This window comes from Bacillus rossius, chromosome 1, assembly GCF_032445375.1.
Source record: "Bacillus rossius redtenbacheri isolate Brsri chromosome 1, Brsri_v3, whole genome shotgun sequence".
NCBI lineage: Eukaryota > Metazoa > Arthropoda > Insecta > Phasmatodea > Bacillidae > Bacillus > Bacillus rossius.
Window position 1 is genome coordinate 298,680,080 of NC_086330.1, and position 20,599 is coordinate 298,700,678.

General features: G+C 35.5%; 1 protein-coding gene across 3 annotated transcripts in view; it reads left to right on the forward strand.

Annotated features, from left to right (window-relative positions):
- The window catches only part of LOC134527805 (60S ribosome subunit biogenesis protein NIP7 homolog), a 57,567-nt gene that overhangs the window by 9,918 nt on the left and 27,050 nt on the right, over positions 1 to 20,599 (forward strand). For all 3 annotated transcript variants that reach the window (XM_063360754.1, XM_063360752.1, XM_063360753.1), the window contains exons 2-3: positions 8,099 to 8,324; positions 9,551 to 9,691. In XM_063360754.1, coding sequence (XP_063216824.1) covers positions 8,099 to 8,324; positions 9,551 to 9,691 — 367 coding nt within the window. The remainder of the gene's footprint in view (positions 1 to 8,098; positions 8,325 to 9,550; positions 9,692 to 20,599) is intronic.

Here is a 20,599-nt window from a genome sequence, read left to right on the forward strand (position 1 = left end):
ATCATGTATTACATAAATAAAAACATGTAGTTTTGTATATATATATATTGCAAAACCTGGAAAATCTTGAAAAAACCTGGAATTTTGTATCACAAATATAGTGGCCAGCCTGTATAATCTTAGAGCATACACCTTTACTATCAGACACAAAATCTCTAATGATTTAAATTTTATCACATTATAATTTATGAAAAACATCATTCGCAAAATTCATAAAATGTTATGTTTAAAGCTTTTAAACATTTCTCAATACCATACCTTGCCAACCATATTTATTATATTTAACTTTACTTTTCAAAGTGTAAATTTAAATTTAGCAGTTTCATAAAAAATATAACCAAACTTAAATCCATATGTATGTGTTATATTTTCATTAGGTGACATAGCTCATGTTTCTTCTTTATACTTAACCTTACTATTCTAATACTTACAACAAAACATCATCATCAAAGGTTTATAACTCCTTTTCCTTTTACATCCTACATACAATTTAATCAATTCTGGCTCCTGAGCTAGTCGAAAGGTAAGGGGCGCTCAACTAAAACCCTTTTAGCTGCTAGTCAGCTCGGCTAACCTATTTACGAAATTTAAAACAAAAAATTATACAAAGCTATACACAAATATACACAGCACTTGCCATTACACATCAAACTTTAAGCTTTACAATTGGTATGATTTACTCTGGGGATTCACTTTCTCCTTCTCTCTCCAACACCATGGGAGAGTAGTTCTCCAGTTCCCACGCAGTGACGAGATATCGTTACAGTCTCTCTCTTACTGGGGAATCACTGTTTCGTTCTCACTCGCACTTACAGGCCTCTTCTGCCTCTCTCTTTCTACACATCACCCCAGACACAGAACCCTTGTTCTATATAATTATAATACAATATTCAAATTTAAATAAATAATAGAAAATCTCATACACATAATATTACGTAAATATAAGTAGCAGAACAAAGTTGAAAGGTTGACAGAAGAAACATGATTATTAAATAATTATAAATTCAGAATAAAATATACTGGCAACCTAACCCGTTCTTATTAACGAGGCATGTATACTGCAATGCTACAACTTAACCAACCGTTCACACGATTACACAGTATTTTTAATGTGGTTATACTAATTTAATCAACCGTTCACACTTTTTAAAAGTATTTTTAATGTAGATAGACTATTCTCTAATTATTCCTTTAAATAAGTCTATGAAAGATTAAAGACAACATGGACATCATTAATGTGTATTTAAACTGTTATATGTGCTTCTGAGTTGCTTGTGCAAGCGGCAAACTTTGGTAACCTATGGTGAACTTGAGAACTGTTAGGGCGTTGGAATGGACTTTGTGAACTGGTTGTTATGCAACGTTGTAATTCCTAAGCAACTATTGAATATATTATACAGTATTTTTAATGTAGCTATATTAACCTAACTAATATATTAAAGTATTTTAATGGTACTAACCTAATCTCAATTACCATTCTCACAATATAACAAATTTGTAATATTTATACCAAACACGCACAAATGCGACCTCGGAATGGACTGATGGTAATATTAGGTTTGCTGATTCTGTGATTCTCCATGTATAAGAATGTAAAAAAAAAAAAAAAATTGTGACAGTTGCATCAAAGCATAGGTATTATAATGTAAGCTGTAAACTGTGATTTCTCAGAAACCATTTGGAATATAAAGATTCTGTTTTCAAGGTAAATACAGGAATGTTTCTAGTTTTCAACAAAAGTATTTTAGATTTTATTATTAATTTCTGGAAAAGCCACGACGTAAGAAAATTACGGAAAGTCCAAAATTTGGATGCTGCTTATGTTTACTTAACAATTCTGAAGGAGTGTTTAATTTTTTTTGTGAAGAGGGGGGGGGATTATAAATTCCAAAATGCATTTTTTTACTTCCTGACATGTTTTACAATCAATCTCTTAGAAGTTGGGATACTTCAATTAGTTTATCAGTAGTTTACTATTTAAACAAGTTTGATTTACACTCACAATTGGGGCTTTCACTCTGTGGCAAAGAGTCCTCCCATTCTCTCACTTTCTCCTCCTCCCCCCCCCACCTCCACCTTTAGTCATCTCTTAAGATCCCCTGCATCTTTCACCCCCAGCATTCCTTCTTCCAGTTTATTGTACTCCCTGTCCTAACAAGGAAGGCGTGCCTACCTCTTTCCATTTGCCTCCACACCCTCTGGAAATTCCACCCATTGATCTTGCTGCCCTTTATACCCACCTCTATGCACCCTAGTTCCCAGCTATCCCCATCCCCCCCTCACCCTTTATCACTTTAGGCAGCCTGACTACCCTGTCCACCCTCCTCCTTCCCTGTAATGCTTCCCACTCCAACTCTTTAATCATTTCCATTAGACTATGCGTTTCCCCCTCTTGCCCTTCCCTTCTTCCCCGCATACTTATCACCCACCTCGCTGCTTTACACTGCACCTTCTCCAGCTCCTTACCTCAGTCAATAGGGTAGCTGCATACTCCATCATTGGCCTGACCAACTTGGAGTATGCTTTCTTCCTTACCCTTATCCCTGCTCACTTTAGGGTCCTGCCAAGCAACTTCAGTGCCCTTCTCCCCTTACTCACCACCCACCAAACTGTCTGCCCATCCCAGGTTATTGTGCAGGGTCACCCCCAAGTATGTATACTGCGCAGCCTCCATTATTATGTGCCCCTATTACATATTTACTGTCCCTTGTTACCTTGCTCTTCCTCATGAATATAACCACCTTCGTCTTTCCAACATTCAGCGACATCCCGTTCTCTTTCCATCATTCCAGAGTAATCATATCCCCTTGCAGATGTACACCTTACCCCACCACTTCATACAGTGCTCAACTGATGTCACTTCCCCCTTTTCAGACCTTTCCTCTCCCACCCTCACTCTCTGTCTTCTACCCAATTTACCACCCTGTCATCCTTTACCAACAACTCTACCTTCACCATTAGCCTCTTGTGCGCCACTTTATCAAATGCTTCTTCAAAGTCTATGAAAATTGTGTCTATCTGCTCCCCCCCCCCCCCCCTTCTACCATTTAGGTTTCATTTTACAAATACTATTATAGTGTGAGAATGTTTGGTGGGGTTAGGTAAGCTACATTTAAAATACTTATAATATTGTTAACGGTTGGTTAGGTATTCAAATATTTTTAAATAGTGTGGACTTTATGTTATGTATAATTATTACATTAAATGTACTGTAAAATTGTTTGATCAATTGACATAAAATGTAAGTAACTTAAACCAACCAACCATTTTACTATTTTTTTAGTATTTTAATGTAGCTAATCAATGTTCAAGCAATTTAAAAGTTTATCTATATAGGTAACCTAACCAACCATTTTCCTATTTTATGCTGTTTTAATGTACATAACCTAACATCTTCTCTTTAAAATGGTCCATTACTGGTAAACTACTTGAAGTATCGCAACACCCTCTTTTGTAATGATTGGAGAACACATCAAAAAGTATAAAAAAAAATTATATTTTGGATATTTTTTTTATTATTTACATAAAATTTGCTTCCTCTAATTTTCAGTTTACTAATTTTTCCAGTGAAACAGTTTTTTTAATTCTGGCTGGCCCCATTCTGCAGCTGAATCTCGAGCAGAAGGCATACTCTGTGGTTTGTTAATTATTTTGAATATTGCATTAAACTTGGCATGCGACAGTTTTCGTCCAAAAGCAGTCTTTCGCATACTTGTGGTTAAAAAGAATGGGGTGGGTAAATAATTAGCATCAACAAATTTCCTTTGTAGGATAGTTTTTCAAGGGTAGTGTGACTTGAAGACCATAATTTCAGAAAAAACTTTTAAACTCTACGACTACTCAAATTCTAGAAGATGATTAAAACAGGTTTCCCACTGTTAAAAAGGGATCAAGAGTTTTAATAATTATATACACAAAATCAGGAATTTCACTGGAAAACTTGGTTTTATTATGAAAAAATATTGCCCGGGACACTACCTCTTATTTTTTTAATTTTTTTTTAATTTGAAGGTGTAGTAAAACTAGTGGCTTATGTCTCATTACATAATCAGTTTGCGTCAGCAGAAACACTGACAGGTTAATTTGTGTTTTATCCTGTGTTCTGTTGCATCCACTTTGGTTTGCACAGTTTTGTCCGGCTGATTCCGCAGCCAATCTTATTGGAGTAAATCATTTTTCCAATTTTGTTCATGAAGTTAGGCTTCTTAGTTAATTTTGGGTGTGAACCCTGTGTAAATATAAAAAGAAGTTAATTGCAATTGCTAAACTGTATTTATAGAGTTTGTTACTATGTATCATAATTTGTCCTCATTACTAACTTTAAATTTTTTTAATAATTTTAAGCTTTTCAAAATTTTAGTTTTTTGGTTGTATTTTAATGTTTATAGCACATGATAAGCAAATACAGGATGTTCACAGGTCACAAAGAAGTTTCAAAATTTAAGAATAGTCTCGTAAGTCAAGAAAAAGTCCCAAAATAAACAGTTACATCACTGAAAGTGATGAAACTTTAATTTTGACATCCTTTTTGCTAAAATAACTTTTTTTATGGCTCACTTTAATTTTTAGTACATGTTAAATATAATTTTGGAAACTGTCCATTTAATTCATATGGAAATTTTCTCTAAAAAGTGTTTGTTTTCTAACTTAAAAATCTGAATGTTTATGGGAATAATACATACCAATATCTACCTATATCATATTAATTAAAAATTTTGTGTGTGTATGTATACATTCAGTGATTGATAAAAAGTTTTAAGAAAATTGTATTTAAAAGTCCTGAAAAAGTTCTGAAATTTATCCAGTGTGCAATTGTAGACATCCAGATATATAATCTTTACAATTTTGTTTTAAATTTATTTGCATGTAAACACTTGATGATAATGGAACATAAAATTAATGTACAGGTGCATATTTATGTTTGTAGTGGTAGCTGCACTTGTGCAACATCTAGCATGTAACAATCCAGGCTATTGTCCTCCACACTTATTAAATGGTTTAAGTAACAATATATTTTGTTGTTTCATCATGTTCAGGACATTTTTTAGGTTTGCTTATAGTGTTTAAATAACAGCTTTTTATTCATTTTAAAAAGTTGATGTCGCCGGCGGTTGTTTGAGCGTTAGAGAAACGTTAAATATGAAGGGCGCCACCGTGTCTAAGGTGCACGGACCCGGATGAGACACTTAACTCTGGGCGTGACATCGCCCATGTGGGAACATGACTCAACCTCCGTACACTACCTACAGAATAATTGACCTGGGCACGCTATGAAATAACGTCGTGGGCTCTTATGGCATCCCACACGCCAACCTGGAGGGCACACGTGTTCAAACAGAAAAAAGACAAGTTCGATAACGCGATTTATTGTAGTCTACACGGTACAATTCCCGCTTGAGCGCGTTACATAAAGAACTACAAAATAGGTTTAAACTGTTTATAGCCTTGCGGCACGATTGTTTTACGGGCTGTCCGGCCACCATGTGGTCGGACATTACGTTCGTGGTAATATCTGAATTCCTTACGGATTACAACGTAATTAATGAAAACAGACGACCCCTGAGGTAGGCTTCGAGGGTAGCGAAGACGATTAAGAAAAATTACATGGAACAGAATTACCGGGTTAGTATAACGAAGTTGAAGTCCTCGGAGTGCAGAGTGCGTCCTACCTCGGGTGGTGATGCGAAGCGACTGGGGTGAACGATGGCCGCCGGGGTGGCAGGACAATGGCGTTGCACGCCAAGACGGATAGTACCGTTATTCCGAGCCGTATCGCGCCGTGACATATTTAATAAAACCAATTAAATTACAAAAAAAAACCTTTAATATTTTACCCTAGCGGTTCATGAATCGCAACCATGTAATAAATGATTTACACAAGAAATAATTAAATAAAGTTACAGTTACTGGATGGCCTTCGGCAAGTCTGAGTCTGTAGCGTCCCTTTAGCATTTCTACAGAAAGGAAAACAAATGAAATACAGTATTATTTTTTGAACTCAAATACACAACACTAGGGATAATTAAATAAATACAATAATAATACTTAAATACAAATTAGGAGGGAACGAAGCACTGGCTCGACTCTGCCTCTTGCCGGGCGTTCACACACGCACACGTCGGCCGAGGGAGATTCGAATGTACGGGACAGAAGAAAGAGGGGTAGGAGGGTAGTGACATATCGGGCTAGAAGGCCTCAGGCCCGAACGATGTCAAAGTATTCCTATGTTTGCTATATTATATTTATAATCATAATTACATTATTTCATGCTTTTCAAGTTATTCTGACAATTTTTCTACTTTTTAGTGAATAAGTCCATAGGTTTTGGTTTTTATCTGGTTGTGAATTTACTTATTTTATATGGTTTCATGTTTTTTTTTTTTTAATTGCTAGTTATCGCTTTGTTCAAAATAGCATAGTAACAAAATTTTCTTTTGTGTGATTTTTTTTCCTCACCATGATTCTTTGTCTAAAGGTAAGTTGTTGCAGTAGTTGGGCCTGTTGTGTAAGGAGGAGAATAATTATAGACAGAATGTTCTTAGCCGTGAGAAAAAACGGAGTTTGTTGGGCGACTGTTGCTATGTGCCTGTATTGGCTGGTAATTTATCCAGGTATCTTTATGATTGGTTAAATATGTCATCAGAATGTGATTTTTTTCATGTCGTTATTTTTCTGTGAAACACGTTGCTACGAGGGGTCAGAAATTGTATATTGCTATTGGTGTAATGAGTGCTGTGCTGTGATTGGTTGGAGAGGTAACGCACTTGCAACGTCCTTTGGGCATATGCAGCTACATACCCTCATTCCTCAGCCATTGTCTGGATGAGCTACCGAATTGATCATGGGTAGGGCAGTGTCTTACAAAAGTATATAATTATGTGAGTTACAGAGAATTTAGTGGCCATGGTCTGGGTGCTACCTTTTATCATAAACCTTTTTTTGTTTTTGGAACTTTTAAAGTAGAATTTTTGACCATAGTTTGTATTTTTTTTTGCCCACAGCAATGTATGAGTGATTGCACCATTGTTCCGAGGACGTAGTCTTCTGGTTTTAACTAGTACCTGCGAACAGTTGATGTGTTTGGTTCAGAAATCAGTAAGAGTTATTGTGTAACATGTTTGTAAATTGTACATGTACTACTTGTTTTTTGTGTTCATAAGCTGGCTGCCACAATGACTGAATTTTCTTCAAGTATCAAAAATACGCTAATATCAGTTTGGTGTCTGAGAGACATTATTTCAGTAAACAAATCAATAGTAACGTTTTTTTTTGGGAACTAAAATAATATTTTCCAGCGCCCAAATGATTTATGCAAGTGTGTATGTGTATGAATGTCCACTTAAGACCGAATTTTGAGCTAGCCCGGGAGGGTAGTTTGTAATTCACATTTGTTTGTGTTTACTTTTTGTCACAAATTTTGTAATTAAATATTTACCAAGCAATACTTGCATGACTTTTTCCCACTATTATAAAACATTTAGTAAGTATTACGTTAAAAAAATTATGACTAGATTTATATTGCAAGGGAGGAGCTACCATGTGAATTTTCAAGAATCACCCTTAAATAATGGGAAAGATATGAAATTGTTATAACCAACTCTGCGTGTGAGGCCAAGCCTTAGACACCAGGTTCATTTCAGTGTTGCTGACTAGACCCAACAGTAACAACCTAAATTATCAGGTGAGTCTAGTGTGTCTATGTAGAAAAACAAGCCTAAATCAACTGATGTAAAATGTTACGTCGATGGAATCAGTCAGAAGGTTGTTGTTTGTGTGTTTCTGTTCCTGTTACAATTGTCTCGTCATTGTCAGCCCATTGTTTTCGCCTATGACGTGATATTTTTTCTTAGCCAATACCTTACACAGAATTCTCTGTACTGTCTATTCATTTAACATTTGACATTGGCTGATATTGGGTTGTTTTTCTTTGTGTTTGTGTTGTCATCTTTCTTGTCCATTGTTGTGGTTTCTTTACAGCATAGAGTGAAAATCAGCAATAGTGAATGTCTATAAAAATGTTTAATATCATGTCTGTATTGAAATATTTGTTGAGTTTGGCAGCAGTGGGAGTGGTCTGTGTCCTCTTGCCTGTCCGCAGCATCGGGAGCAACGTGAAGTTGCTGATCGACCGGCCGGATGGCACCTACTGCTTCCGGGAGAGGAAGGAGCGTGTGTACTATGTGTCGGAACGCATCCTTCACCTGGCAGAGACGGTGGCGCCAGAGCACCTGGTCTGTGCCGGCACCTGCTTCGGCAAGTTCACCAAGGCCGGGCGGTTCCACCTGCACGTCACCGCGCTCAGCTACCTGGCGCCGTATGCCCAGGTGCACCATCCTGTGTTGTGTGTTCCCTGTCCATGCATTTTGTGTTACGTTCGCAGGATGTCTGCAGGTCACAAACATCATGAAAAAGCATCAATGCTGAAAGTAACAAAACTTTTATTTCTAGCAGCATTTTCTTAACAGGAATTTGGTTTTTTATGCCTCGCATCATTCTATAGTCTAATAGTCTTACATTAAATACAATTAATTGGAGATTGTGTTCTTTAAATCATGTGCAAATTTAATTATATTTGAAAAGTTTATAGCTTTCTAACATAAAAGTTGGCACATTCGTGCTACGAAATCAGAAAATTCTTGCAAACAGTTTGTATATTTCTTATAATGTATGGTTTTACTAATAGTTATATACACAAATTACCCTGTGATATAAAGACTTTGTAAGAAAACTTGAATTAAAGGTCCTGATAACGTCCTGAAATTGGTTCACCGTGTATATGCAGACACACTGTTCCATATGAAGAGCCAGGCCCTCGCCTCACCATCGAGGCGAACTGGGTTCCATCCCCAGTAGGTTGGTATCACATCCAGACATTGCTAGAGCTGGTGTTTGATCGAAGGGAACTCGTGTTCCTAACAGTGCTCTGTTGTCTCATCTCCCTTCATCATCTTTAATGGCTTCAATGTCAATGTGACATTAAGTCCTTATTCATTTGTTCAGGTTCAAAAACAACAAATTACAGTGAAAGCATATTTTTAGTCCCTCCTAAAAGAAATTTCCCTGATTAATAACAATAAGTAGTGATGGGTCGTATCTTATTTTCTCAGTTTAATCTCAAAATTGAATCCTTAAGAGTACTTTGAATCCATCCATCGAATTCTAATCCGAGTTTTCAAGGGTCAAAAATAAAATAAAATACAAGACAAACAATTTTGACTTTGGTTTTATGGCATAAAACCCTTTAAATATGTGTTTCATGAATTAAGTATCTCAGATCAATACACATCTTAATTTTATCTACATAATTATGTTGCTACAGTAGTGTAATGTCTTCAGAAATTGTGATAGAATATACCTAGTAAACTTACGAAGTTGTCTATGTTAAATTTGTAATACTTACTACATTTCCAATATTATTCTTTAAATATTTTTTTTTTATTTTTCATTTCTTGAGATTTGATGATGATGGAGGATTTGACCGGCCTGGCACTATTGACAAGTCTGAATTATTAAGTCCATTGAGTGCTGCACGTCTGCGTCTTCCCCACAGTACAAGATCTGGTTGAAGCCGTCAGCGGAGCAGCAGTTCCTGTACGGACACAACGTGCTCAAGTCTGGGCTGGGCCGCATCACGGAAAACACGCCCCGCTACCAGGGTGTTGTCGTGCTCTCCATGAGCGACCTTCCACTGGTGAGTCGTCAGCCCCGAGTGGCGTCCGTAGGCTGGAGTTGCCAACCCTACAGCTTGAAACTGTAAAACTGTAGGAAAATGTTCTTTATCATGCTTCTTTTTTAAATAATTCTTTACAAAAAATATGTGAAATAGTTAATAATTTTATTTAAAATCTCATTTGCTTCTCTGTACAATATGTGACACTTATGATAAAAGAGAAAATAGTAGCCTTCTTCTATATGCATAACGTCTGCATCTTTAATAGTTCTTGGAACACTTAATATAATTACTAATATAATCTACGATAATTGATAAACTGGTATTTTAAACAAAGTTATTTAACTTATTGCATCTTGTGTAGTTTATAAACCCCGCCCTAGACTTCACTCTTCATTTTGGCTTTTTTAATACCTTTTTGATAAATACAAACATTACAAATCTTTAAAGGGAAATATTTCAAAAATGGAACGATAGAATAAAAACTTTAAGTGATAAAATAAATAATAAAGATAAAGACCAGAATGTGAACCTAGTCATGTGGAGGGGACATTTTTCAGCTACGAATATTGTGCTGACTTTTAGAAGTAACTGAAAGTGTGTAAAATATATCTGAAAAAAAAAAGTTTTATGCAATTTATACATAGTAAACTACACACCTTAAGAATTACAGGTGTGTAATATTGACGTACCATGTTTTATCGCATAATCGTCGCACATTTTATACTAAAATCAAGTTTGAAAAGTAAGGATGCGTCGTTTATGCGGGAAAAAAAATTTTTATTAGGTAAAGTAATTCATGAAAACAAAACCCATTCATGGAAAGTACGTTTATTTCAAAAGTGGAGTGTACAAGAGCACGCCGAAAAATTTAAATTAATAAGTCATGCAACAAAAAACCTTTCTTTAACTTTAAATAGAAAAACAAAATTTGAATGCGAGTGTAAACTAACGTACACACTTACAACGAAAGAGTGCGGGCCATCACATGTAGTTTAACTCGGCACTCGACAGAGACCGCGCGTTGCGTGCAATCGGCGAGATATCTATATCGATATTCGACTACGTGTGCACGCTCTATATGGGAAGGAACATAACCAAACATGAATGATGCCAACTAGCGCTGGCCACATTTTTATAAGCGGTACACCGCAGCGACACAGACGAACAGATAAAGGTTATAACGTCTAAAAAATGTCTTTAAAAGAAAATTTACACATCAGATAACTTCGTATTTCCGTTAATTAGATAAGTAAGTTGTAATTTCTGAATAAATATTGGATTTCTACTTTAAAATACATCGTTTTATACAGAAAAGGTACCTACACAAAGCGCTCAGAATCTAATAGCGAGACCAAAAACATCATGCAATGTTTACGCGAGATGTTTTTTTTTTTATTAAAATTTTGACCCTCTTAAATATTGGTGCGGCGATTATGAGCGTGCGACGATTATGCGATAAAAGATGGTAACAATAAATGAACCCTTGTGACAGGTAGATTATTCGAGTAGTCTTTCAGCGTTGTCACATCATACAGAATTTCAATAGGTGACTTTGGAGGCTACTGAAAACTCTACAACTTATAAGGTCGAAGCATTATGGATAGTTTTTAATTATTCTACTATGTTATGATGAAAATGTTGGCCAAAAGATAATACGAAGAAAGGTATTACCAGCAAGCAAAAATAATTAATAGATGGGTAAATTTAAAAAAATATTACTTTGGGTCCATGGCCTGCAATCATAAATAAACCGAACATATTAAAAACAATTAAATAGTACATTAATATGAGTATTTTGTTTGGTTACTTAAAATTTTTAAATGAAAACTTTAGTTAAATAATGAGTGGTGGATCCATCAAAATTAAGTTTTAAAATCAATTGAATATTATAATAGTTACATAATATACAGAAAAAATTAATATTACAAATCGAAAACATTTAACATTATCATTTAAGGGGGAATAACTCTAATTATTCACTCTGAAGCGGTAGTAAAGATGATTTTACATATTTAAACGGCTATATCTAGAGCAGGAAAAGTTTAAGCCATGTTGTACGTAGATCAGACCAAAAAGTAGCAGAAAGATTCTAAAAAAGTGTACTCAGTGAAAAACATTAGCCAATATAATTAGCTTGCAACACCAGCGAGTGCTCATCTCACAAACTGAGTTAGTTGAAAAGAGCTATAATACTAATATATTTATTAATAGTTTCAAAAATAGTTCACATTACAAAAGAAATGATTTAGGCCAATGCATAAAACTTTCCTAAGAAAACAACTAAGATAATGATTTATTAACGACATATACAAATTAGTGACAAGAAAAACAATAAAAAGTGCCACAGCTGGACATGATACAACATGAGCCTTATGAGTCCATATTGGCAGCTTCAGCTTCACACTTTTGGTGTTTAAAGAAAGCAACATTTGTAGTTCTGAGTTCCCAAAATTATTGGTTTCGTCTCAGAAAATACTAACCCATAACCTTTCTCTTTAATTAGCTGTCAGCAAGTATTCTTTGTTTTGTATTTCTTTCCTAAAATTCAAATTTTTTCTTGCCCTTTCAATTATTATGTCCATAAGTGACTTTTTCTAACACACCTATAAAGGAGAGGAGGAAAAACTTTTTTCTTTGGCAAAGGCCAATCAAATACTCAAATACCATACTCTCTAGTATTCAAAAGATTTTTTTATTCAATAAAAATGTTTTGAAGAATTATTTTGAGTAAGGGTAATTCAAAAATTTAAACACTAGCAGCTGTATAGTTGTAAGGACTACGTACATTGTTTATCCCTAGAGAAGTTATCAAATAAAATTTATTTATTTATTTATATTTGTGGCATGTCCAAGGAAAGTTTGAGAACTCCAGTGGTGGGCATGACATACCCACAAATACACACACGTACAATCCATGTAATTACAAAATAAAACTTGTACACAAAAATTCACAAAATTAAAACAAAATAGATGCAGGCACTGCATTTGGCCAGGCACCGCAGGTAGGTCAGCATTACGCATAAGTTGGCACTACTTGCAGGGAATCAACCATGCAGATATGCACCACATGCAAGCAGAAGCAACAACCAGCAGCCACCACACACAAGTAGTGACCACATGATAAAATAAGACACGACATAAAAACAATAAATGAAATGTGCACTAAGTAATATAACAATACTAAGACAAGAAAATAACAATTTCGGAACTATTAAATGATTATGGGTTATAATTTAATTAAATTTAAAAAAAAAATTGTATTTGATTTATTGGAGCTAGAAATTAATCTATAAAGTAAATAAAATGTATTTGTCTGCCAAGTAGCAGTGTTCTGTGAATGTTTGTTTATCACTTCAGGGAAAATGTTTGACACAAAAAGAGTTGTTTGTATCTCAAAAATATAATTTGTTTGTAATTTTAATAATGATAACAATTTAATAGTGTGAATGTTTATTAAAAACTTAAACAGGGTGGCTACAGACCGGGAAAACCGGGAAAAGTCAGGGAAATTTAGGATATCAGGGAGAACAGGGAAATTTCAGGGAATTCTGGCCAAGGTGCAGGAAATTTTTTGTTGTAAAGTATTTTTGCGATTTCTCATTCTTACACACTATTTTAATGCATTTTATTTTATTTCAACTACATAAAAATTGTTTCTACCCATTTTACTCCCACTTTTTTTTTCTTTAAAAACAAAATTCCGAAACTTCAGGGTGCGTGCTTGCATTTGATGCTGGCCCACCGGACCGTGCCGACATCCTCAAGCTTCTTGACTGCGCCGTAGCCGGACCGTGTCGAGCTGCGTCCAGCGAGTGCCGAGCACGTCATCAACGTAATGGCGGACGGACAGTTCAATCGTTCGAAAACAATTGTTTTAGATAGCCACTGCACGCGTGTGCCTTGCGTGCATGCATGTTGACCAGAGGTGCCAAGTTCTACGAATTGTCCGTAGTTTATACAAATTATTGTGGCTTGCTACGGAAGTACGGATTCCGTTTTTAAGCTACGGAATAATCAGCCTCAGATAAAAAAAAAAAGGGCCGTTGTCTTGTGCACGTACGCATCTACAGCTGTGTATATCGTATGACGCATCATTTTCCCACGCTCGGGGAGAGTTTTGTTTTCACTTTAAAATTGTGTGGAACTAGTCGAGTTAGCATATTATTGTGAATTATGTGTTTTGTGTATAGATAAGTTGTTTAAACACGTATGGTGTACAACATCCCGCTTCGCTTTTTCAAGATACTTTTGTATTTGTATAAGCACGAGAAAAATATCGATTATATACAATCGATCTGTGTATTGCTTCGGGCGTGTGGATTGGCTTTTCGACTCATTCATCGATACATCGATCCGTCCAGTTGTTGGTTGTTCTTTGTGCGGGAAGCGTCATGTGTAGTTATCAAGTTTTACATTTGAAGTTACCTTAAATATTTGGGATATATAAATGTTGCGTGCGTGTGAACTCAACATGGCTTCCAAACCAAAAAATTCACAAAAGTATCGCAAAGAATATTCGCAGTTGTGGACAAGTCTAGCCGTGTCTAGTGTATCTGAATACCACGTGTTTTGTAATTTGTGCAAGTGCGATTTTAGTGTTCAACATGGAGGTAAAAACGATTGCCAGCGTCACGTAAGTAGTAAAAAGCACATGGACAATTTGCAAGTAAAAAATGCTAATAAAACTTTGATGTCTTTTTTTAAAACTGAGACTGCTGATCCCACTACAAATGCCGAAGTTCTTTTTACTTCATTTCTCATCGAGCACAACATACCACTTGCTGTTGCAGATCATTTCAGCCCTTTATTAAAATCAATGTGTCCAGATTCAAATATCGCACAGAATTATGCTTGCAAGCGAACAAAGACTACTGCAATTGTGAAATCACTTGCAGAGACGTCCCAAGCCGAAATAATTGATAACTTAAAGCATTCAGCTTTCAGTATTGCTACTGATGGGAGTAATGACAATGAAGAGGTTACATTATACCCCATCGTCGTAACGGCCTACAGATCCGATCTAGGAAAAATCGTTTCAGAAGTTCTTGCTGTTAGTGCTTGCAAAGTTCAAAACACAGGAGAAAACATCTTCATTTTGATTAATGAAGAGATACAGAAGAGGGGTTTGACATGGAATAACTGCTTGTCATTTGGCACAGATAATTGTTCAACAATGATTGGCAGACATAAAGGAACAGCTTCCTTCATAAAGAAAGAAAATCCAAATGTGTTCATGCAGGGTTGCGCTTGTCATTTAATACACATTGCTGCACAGAATGCTGCAAAAGAATTGCCAGTATGTATTGAAGATCTTTTGGTTGATTTGTACCACTACTTAGATAGAAGTTCTCTTCGTCATCAGAAGCTGCAGCAATGTCAGGTTCTGTGCGATACTGCCACACACAAAATTATAAAGCATACAAGCACTAGATGGTTATCATTAAAGAATTGTATTGATAGGTTTTTGGAACAGTGGCCTGCACTACTCAGTTTTGTTTGTGGTGAAAAAAAGTGTGATGAGCGTAATTTGAAACATACTGCTTGCATTTCAGCTGGTGGTAATGAAGTAGGAGAGGCTGGGTGCATACCTGAAATTACTAGTACTTTAGTTCCTTTGAATGACAAAGCAAGGCAAAAAACTTCAAATGTTACCAATATCAAGTCCAATTCGTACGTTCTTGAGAGGCCAAATGCACCTGACAGAGACTCCATACCTCGAGATGTTGCAACGTCTACAACTAAGAAGCACGCTTCGTCTAAGTCAAAGAATGATGAAGCTCCAGCTCAATCAAAACGCAAGATTGACATCTCAAGCAGTCAAAATCCAAAATCAGCAAAAAAAAAATAGCAACCAAGCCTACGCATCACAGTGTGAATGTACGACTTGATAGGATTAAGCAGGCTTTGTCTTCGCCTGTTACAAAATTGTACTGTTTGTTCCTCCAAAACACTACCCCAGTGTTTACAAGAATTAATACGGTGCTGCAAAGTGAAGAACCGCTAATTCACATTCTCCATAGTGAGCTATTGTCACTACTCACTGAGCTTTTTATCAGGTTTCTGAAGCCTGAAGGTATTCGGAGTAGCAAAAGTATTTTAGATGTCAAATATTGGGATAGGAATCAACAAAAAGACAACAAAGACCTAGTTATTGGTGCAAAAACAAGAATGTACATAAGTGATAAAGATGTGGGTTTAAGTGAAGAAAACATGGTGATTTTCTTTACCTGTGTGCGAAAATATTTTGAATCTGCTTGCAAATACATTCTGACCAAGTTTCCACTACAGAATGAAACTGTAATCCATGCTGCTGTAGCTGACATACAAAAACGTGAAACAGTTTCCTATGAATCTGTTCAGTATTTTTGTGCGAAGCATTCATTCTTGTTGAATGAGCAGGAGAGCTCTGATCTGGAAGTGGAATTTGCTAGGTATCAGTGTGAAGATCTTCCTCAGGAAATCAAATCGTGTAACAGAAATAGAATGGATGTTGCATGGCATTTGATTACAAAACTGAAGAATGCTGATGGACATAAGAAATTCATTGTCCTTTCTAAAATAATGTTGGCAATTCTTACGATACCTCATAGTAATGCTTCTTGCGAGAGAATTTTTAGCATGGTTAGGAAAAACAAGACAGAATTCAGGCCTACAATGGGTTCTGAATTACTAGAATCTTTGGTTATCCAGAAGACACACATGCTAACAAGTGGCAAAGCTTGCTTTGATCAGAAATTCTCAAGTGATGTGCTTATCAAAGCAAAGAAGGCAACACTCAATATGCTCCAGAAATCCTAGACTTAACTGTGAAGAAGTTTCATACAAACAACATGTGTAAGTTATATACCTTTCTTGTTTTATTATAGGTCATGTGTGTGAACTTTGTCGAACATCTACTTCCACCCCTCCCAAAGCTGGATCCGCCCCTGATTTAATTCACTACTGAAAATATTCTAAAACTACTGATTTTTTTTATATTTACTACTGATTGCATTGGTAAATGGTTGGCACCTCTGATGTTGACTAGTTGGTTGTAGTTTTCCGTGAATAACATCGTGGAATTTTTGTCTGTAGTGTGAACATAAACAACTGGTTTTATTTATTTATTTATTTATTTATTAGCTGTTTTGAAGTGCCGTCTTGCAAGGTTGCCATTCGACATGCCTTTGCGAGTGATAACTGCGATTTCTCATCATCAAGAGTGCTTCTGTGTTATGAACGTCGACAGTATTAATGCATTAATGTTAATTCAGTAGAAGACTATTTGAAACACGTAAAATCTAAAACTTCAGGCATTTGAGTTATGGTTTAATATTTTTAATTTTTTCAGACTTAACCACCACTTAGTTGCCATGTCGAAATTCAGAATAACAGTATTTAACGAATCATGGCTTTTAGATCCAGACTTCAAGAACTGGCTAAGAGAATCGCCCGGGGATCAATACTCTGCTATGTGTACTTTTTGCCATACAAAATTCAGTCTAAGTAACATGGGTAAACGAGCCGTAAGAAGTCATATCACCGGCAAGAAACACCAAGCATCTGTAGAAAGCAGAAGAAAGACTTATTCACTTTCAGTATATTTCAAACAGAATTCATCTTCAGCAACTTCAGATACATGTCAATCTTCATGTCAGCCTGTCCCAGGCACTTCATCTGATGAAGGAAGTGTCATCTCACAGGTTTGCCATTATACTTTTTAATGCGTTGTTGTAACAGTAAAGTCCACACTTTGTAATTGTACCTAAATTACATAATTAATATTAGACTAATTGCAGCATTTGTCTTATTAGAGTTATTATAATTATGCAATTTTTTAAAATAACTTATTTAAAAAATCAATTTCAATGTGATCTAGAGGATTCTTACTGTCCTCTAAATTTCAGGAATGCATCATAAAAATATATTAAGACAGTAAGTAAGTTACACCTGGTTTTGTTTCAGGTTTTGAGTTCAAATTTGCATAAAGAAAAGGTTTCCCTATTGAACAGTTTCATTCTTCAGGAGAATGTCACAAAGTCTGAAGTTTATTGGTGTATTCAGACTGTAATGACGTACACTTCCATGCTGCTTCTGGAAAATGTGTGGATCTTTTTAAATTAATGTTTTCTGATAGTGACATTGCCCAGAAGATGCAGCTAGGAAGAGCGAAAATTGGGTACACTATTTTGCATGGAATTGCTCCATACTTTCACGATAAACTAGTAGATTTGTGCTTGCAGTGTCCACAGATAGTTGTAGGATTTGATGAGTCCTTAAACAAGGTTGCTCAAAAGGGACAGATGGATGTTTCGGTACGGTTTTGGAACAATAAGCTAAATCAATGGAGTATCGACTTGGTATTCGAACTCTGCATGCTTAGGTCATGCTACATCAATTGATTTGTTGACAGCGTTCAATAGTGCTCTCTCAGAGTTAAAACAGATTAATATATTACAAGTGTCAATGGATGGACCAAATGTAAACTAAAAAATTTTTGCACGAACTCAAAAGTGCAAATTTTAATTTGAAAGATGTTGTGATGCTTGACATTGGAAGTTGTGGCTTGCACACTCTTCGTTGTGTGCCTTTAAAGCTGCTGTAAATGTGACCGAATGGAAGATTATTGAATGTTTGAGAGCTCTTTATTATTTATTTAAGTGTGTCCCAGCACGTAGAGCTGATTACATTCATTTCACTGATTTTTCGGTATTCCCCAAGAAATTCAGTTCGGTTCGATGGCTTCAAAATGTCCAGGTTGCAGAGAGAGCAGCAGAAATTCTTCCCAACGTGCAGAAGTATGTGACAGAATCCACAAAGTTAAAGAAAGTACCAAGTTGCCAAAGCTTTCAGACTGTTGCATCATCTGTTAAAGATAAAATGTTGACAGCTAAACTTGCTTTCTTTGTTTCTTTAGCAAGTGAAATTGAACCTTTCCTTCGCAAGTTTCAGGATGATGTGCCTCTAGTACCACTGCTTTATGGTTCTTTTTAAATAGTGTTTGCATTCTTTAATGTCAAGATTTGTAAAAGCATGTGACATTGATGTTTCAGACAAGAATAACTTGCAACCTGTAAAGAATTTGGATATTGGGTATGCTACAAGAAAAGCTCTTCGCAAATCATATGATGTGGTTGAGAAAGACATCCTATTGTTTAAACGAGATTGTCAAATTTGTTTGCAAAAGATCTGCAATAAGTTATTGGATCGTTCACCTCTGAAGTTCAAGTTGACCAAAGCCATATCATTTTTAGATCCAGCAGTTTCTGTTCTACAGGCAGTGCATGATGAACGAATGAGGTGTTTCTTGGAGATATTAGTAGCAAACAACTGGATCTCTGGCATGACCGCAGATTGCATAGATCGTCAGTTCAAGAGTATTTTCAGTCTGCCCAATTTCAGGGAAAAAATGTTGGCATTTTGTGTGAAAGATCATAGGCTAGACAGATTGTGGCTTGAAATTATTCCTGAGACTGGTGATTACCAAGATTTGACTTCCGTCTTAAAAATTGTTTTTATTTTGTCTCATGGAAACAGTAGCTTGGAGAGAGGATTTTCGGTAAATCGAGAATGTATAATTGAAAATCAGAAGGAAATGTCTCTTGTAGCACAAAGTCAGGTATATGATGCTGTGCTAGCTGAAGGTGGAATTTAAAAGCTACAGATAACCAAGAAGTTACTTCGTTTTGCCAAAAATGCAAGAGCCCCGTTATTCTGAAGCACTGGAAAAGCAGTCCAGCGAAGCAGATGAGGAAGAGAGAATTAAAGTGGAAAAAAAACGAGTTGCATCCATTGCAAAATAGTTGGTGTTTAAGAAACAGAAGTTGTTGGAGGAAGCATGAAAGCAATCTTCTTTGATCGAATTAGAAATCTAAGCCCTAACAAAGTAAAAGTGATATTGTGTTGGTTTTTTAGTTTAAAATGAACTGGTAAATTTATTTTCTAAGTTTGAGGAACCTCGTCTAAAAACTTAAATGTGTCTTCAAATTGTACACTGGTGACATGACTGATATAACCATCATAGCTTTCATTACATATTTTTGAATAATATGTGCGACTGTGTGAACATCATTTCAAAATTTGATGTGTTTCATGAAAGTGATATTCGTTAACTGAAGTAGAGCACCAAATTTTGTACCTATGATGTAGTGGTTGATAACATCAGAAAGGATATTTTGTTGAGTAATGTTTTCATTTAATTTAAAGTGCAATATAATAAATGAGGTTGGTAATTTACTGTTTGGATACAATTTGCATTGAAAGAAATTCTAGGGGAAATGTTTAAGTTACGTCACAGCAAAGTATTTTAACAGTTGGAAATTTCGGGAAAATGTCAGGGAATTTTTCGGCAGAGTATCTGTAGCCACCCAGTTAATTTTTTGTGTTTTAGCATGTATATTCTTTTATTCCTAAATCTTGAGATCTACATTCACATTTGAGGGACTCTTTCAAGAATCAAATTGAAGATTCTGGGTTGAGAAAAAATTAATTTGATCTTAGACTACTTTCTTCAGAATGATTGTGTAATCTTTCATGTAATATTGTATGCAGGGACCGGAAAGTTACTTTTATAAAGTAACTCAGTTACAGTTACAAATACTCCATTGGAAATGTAACCCTGTTACAACTACATACATACAAGTTACACTACTGAAAATAAACCAGTTACAGTTCTGAGAAAAGTAACTGTAAGTTACTTTATCAGTTACTTTGTGAAAAAACTAAAAATGTGATACGTAATATTGTTATAATTAAAAGCTAATAAAACATATTGTGTTTAGTAAAGATACATGTTTATTTAAACTGAAAAAATTTAAATAGGTCTTAAATTACATTGAGTAATTAGTTCACACTACAAAATTGTTCACAGCACCACACAACAAGCACTTCACAATAAGGTTATTTTTATCACTCGACCGAACTTCGAAAAAATTAGAATATGAAGAC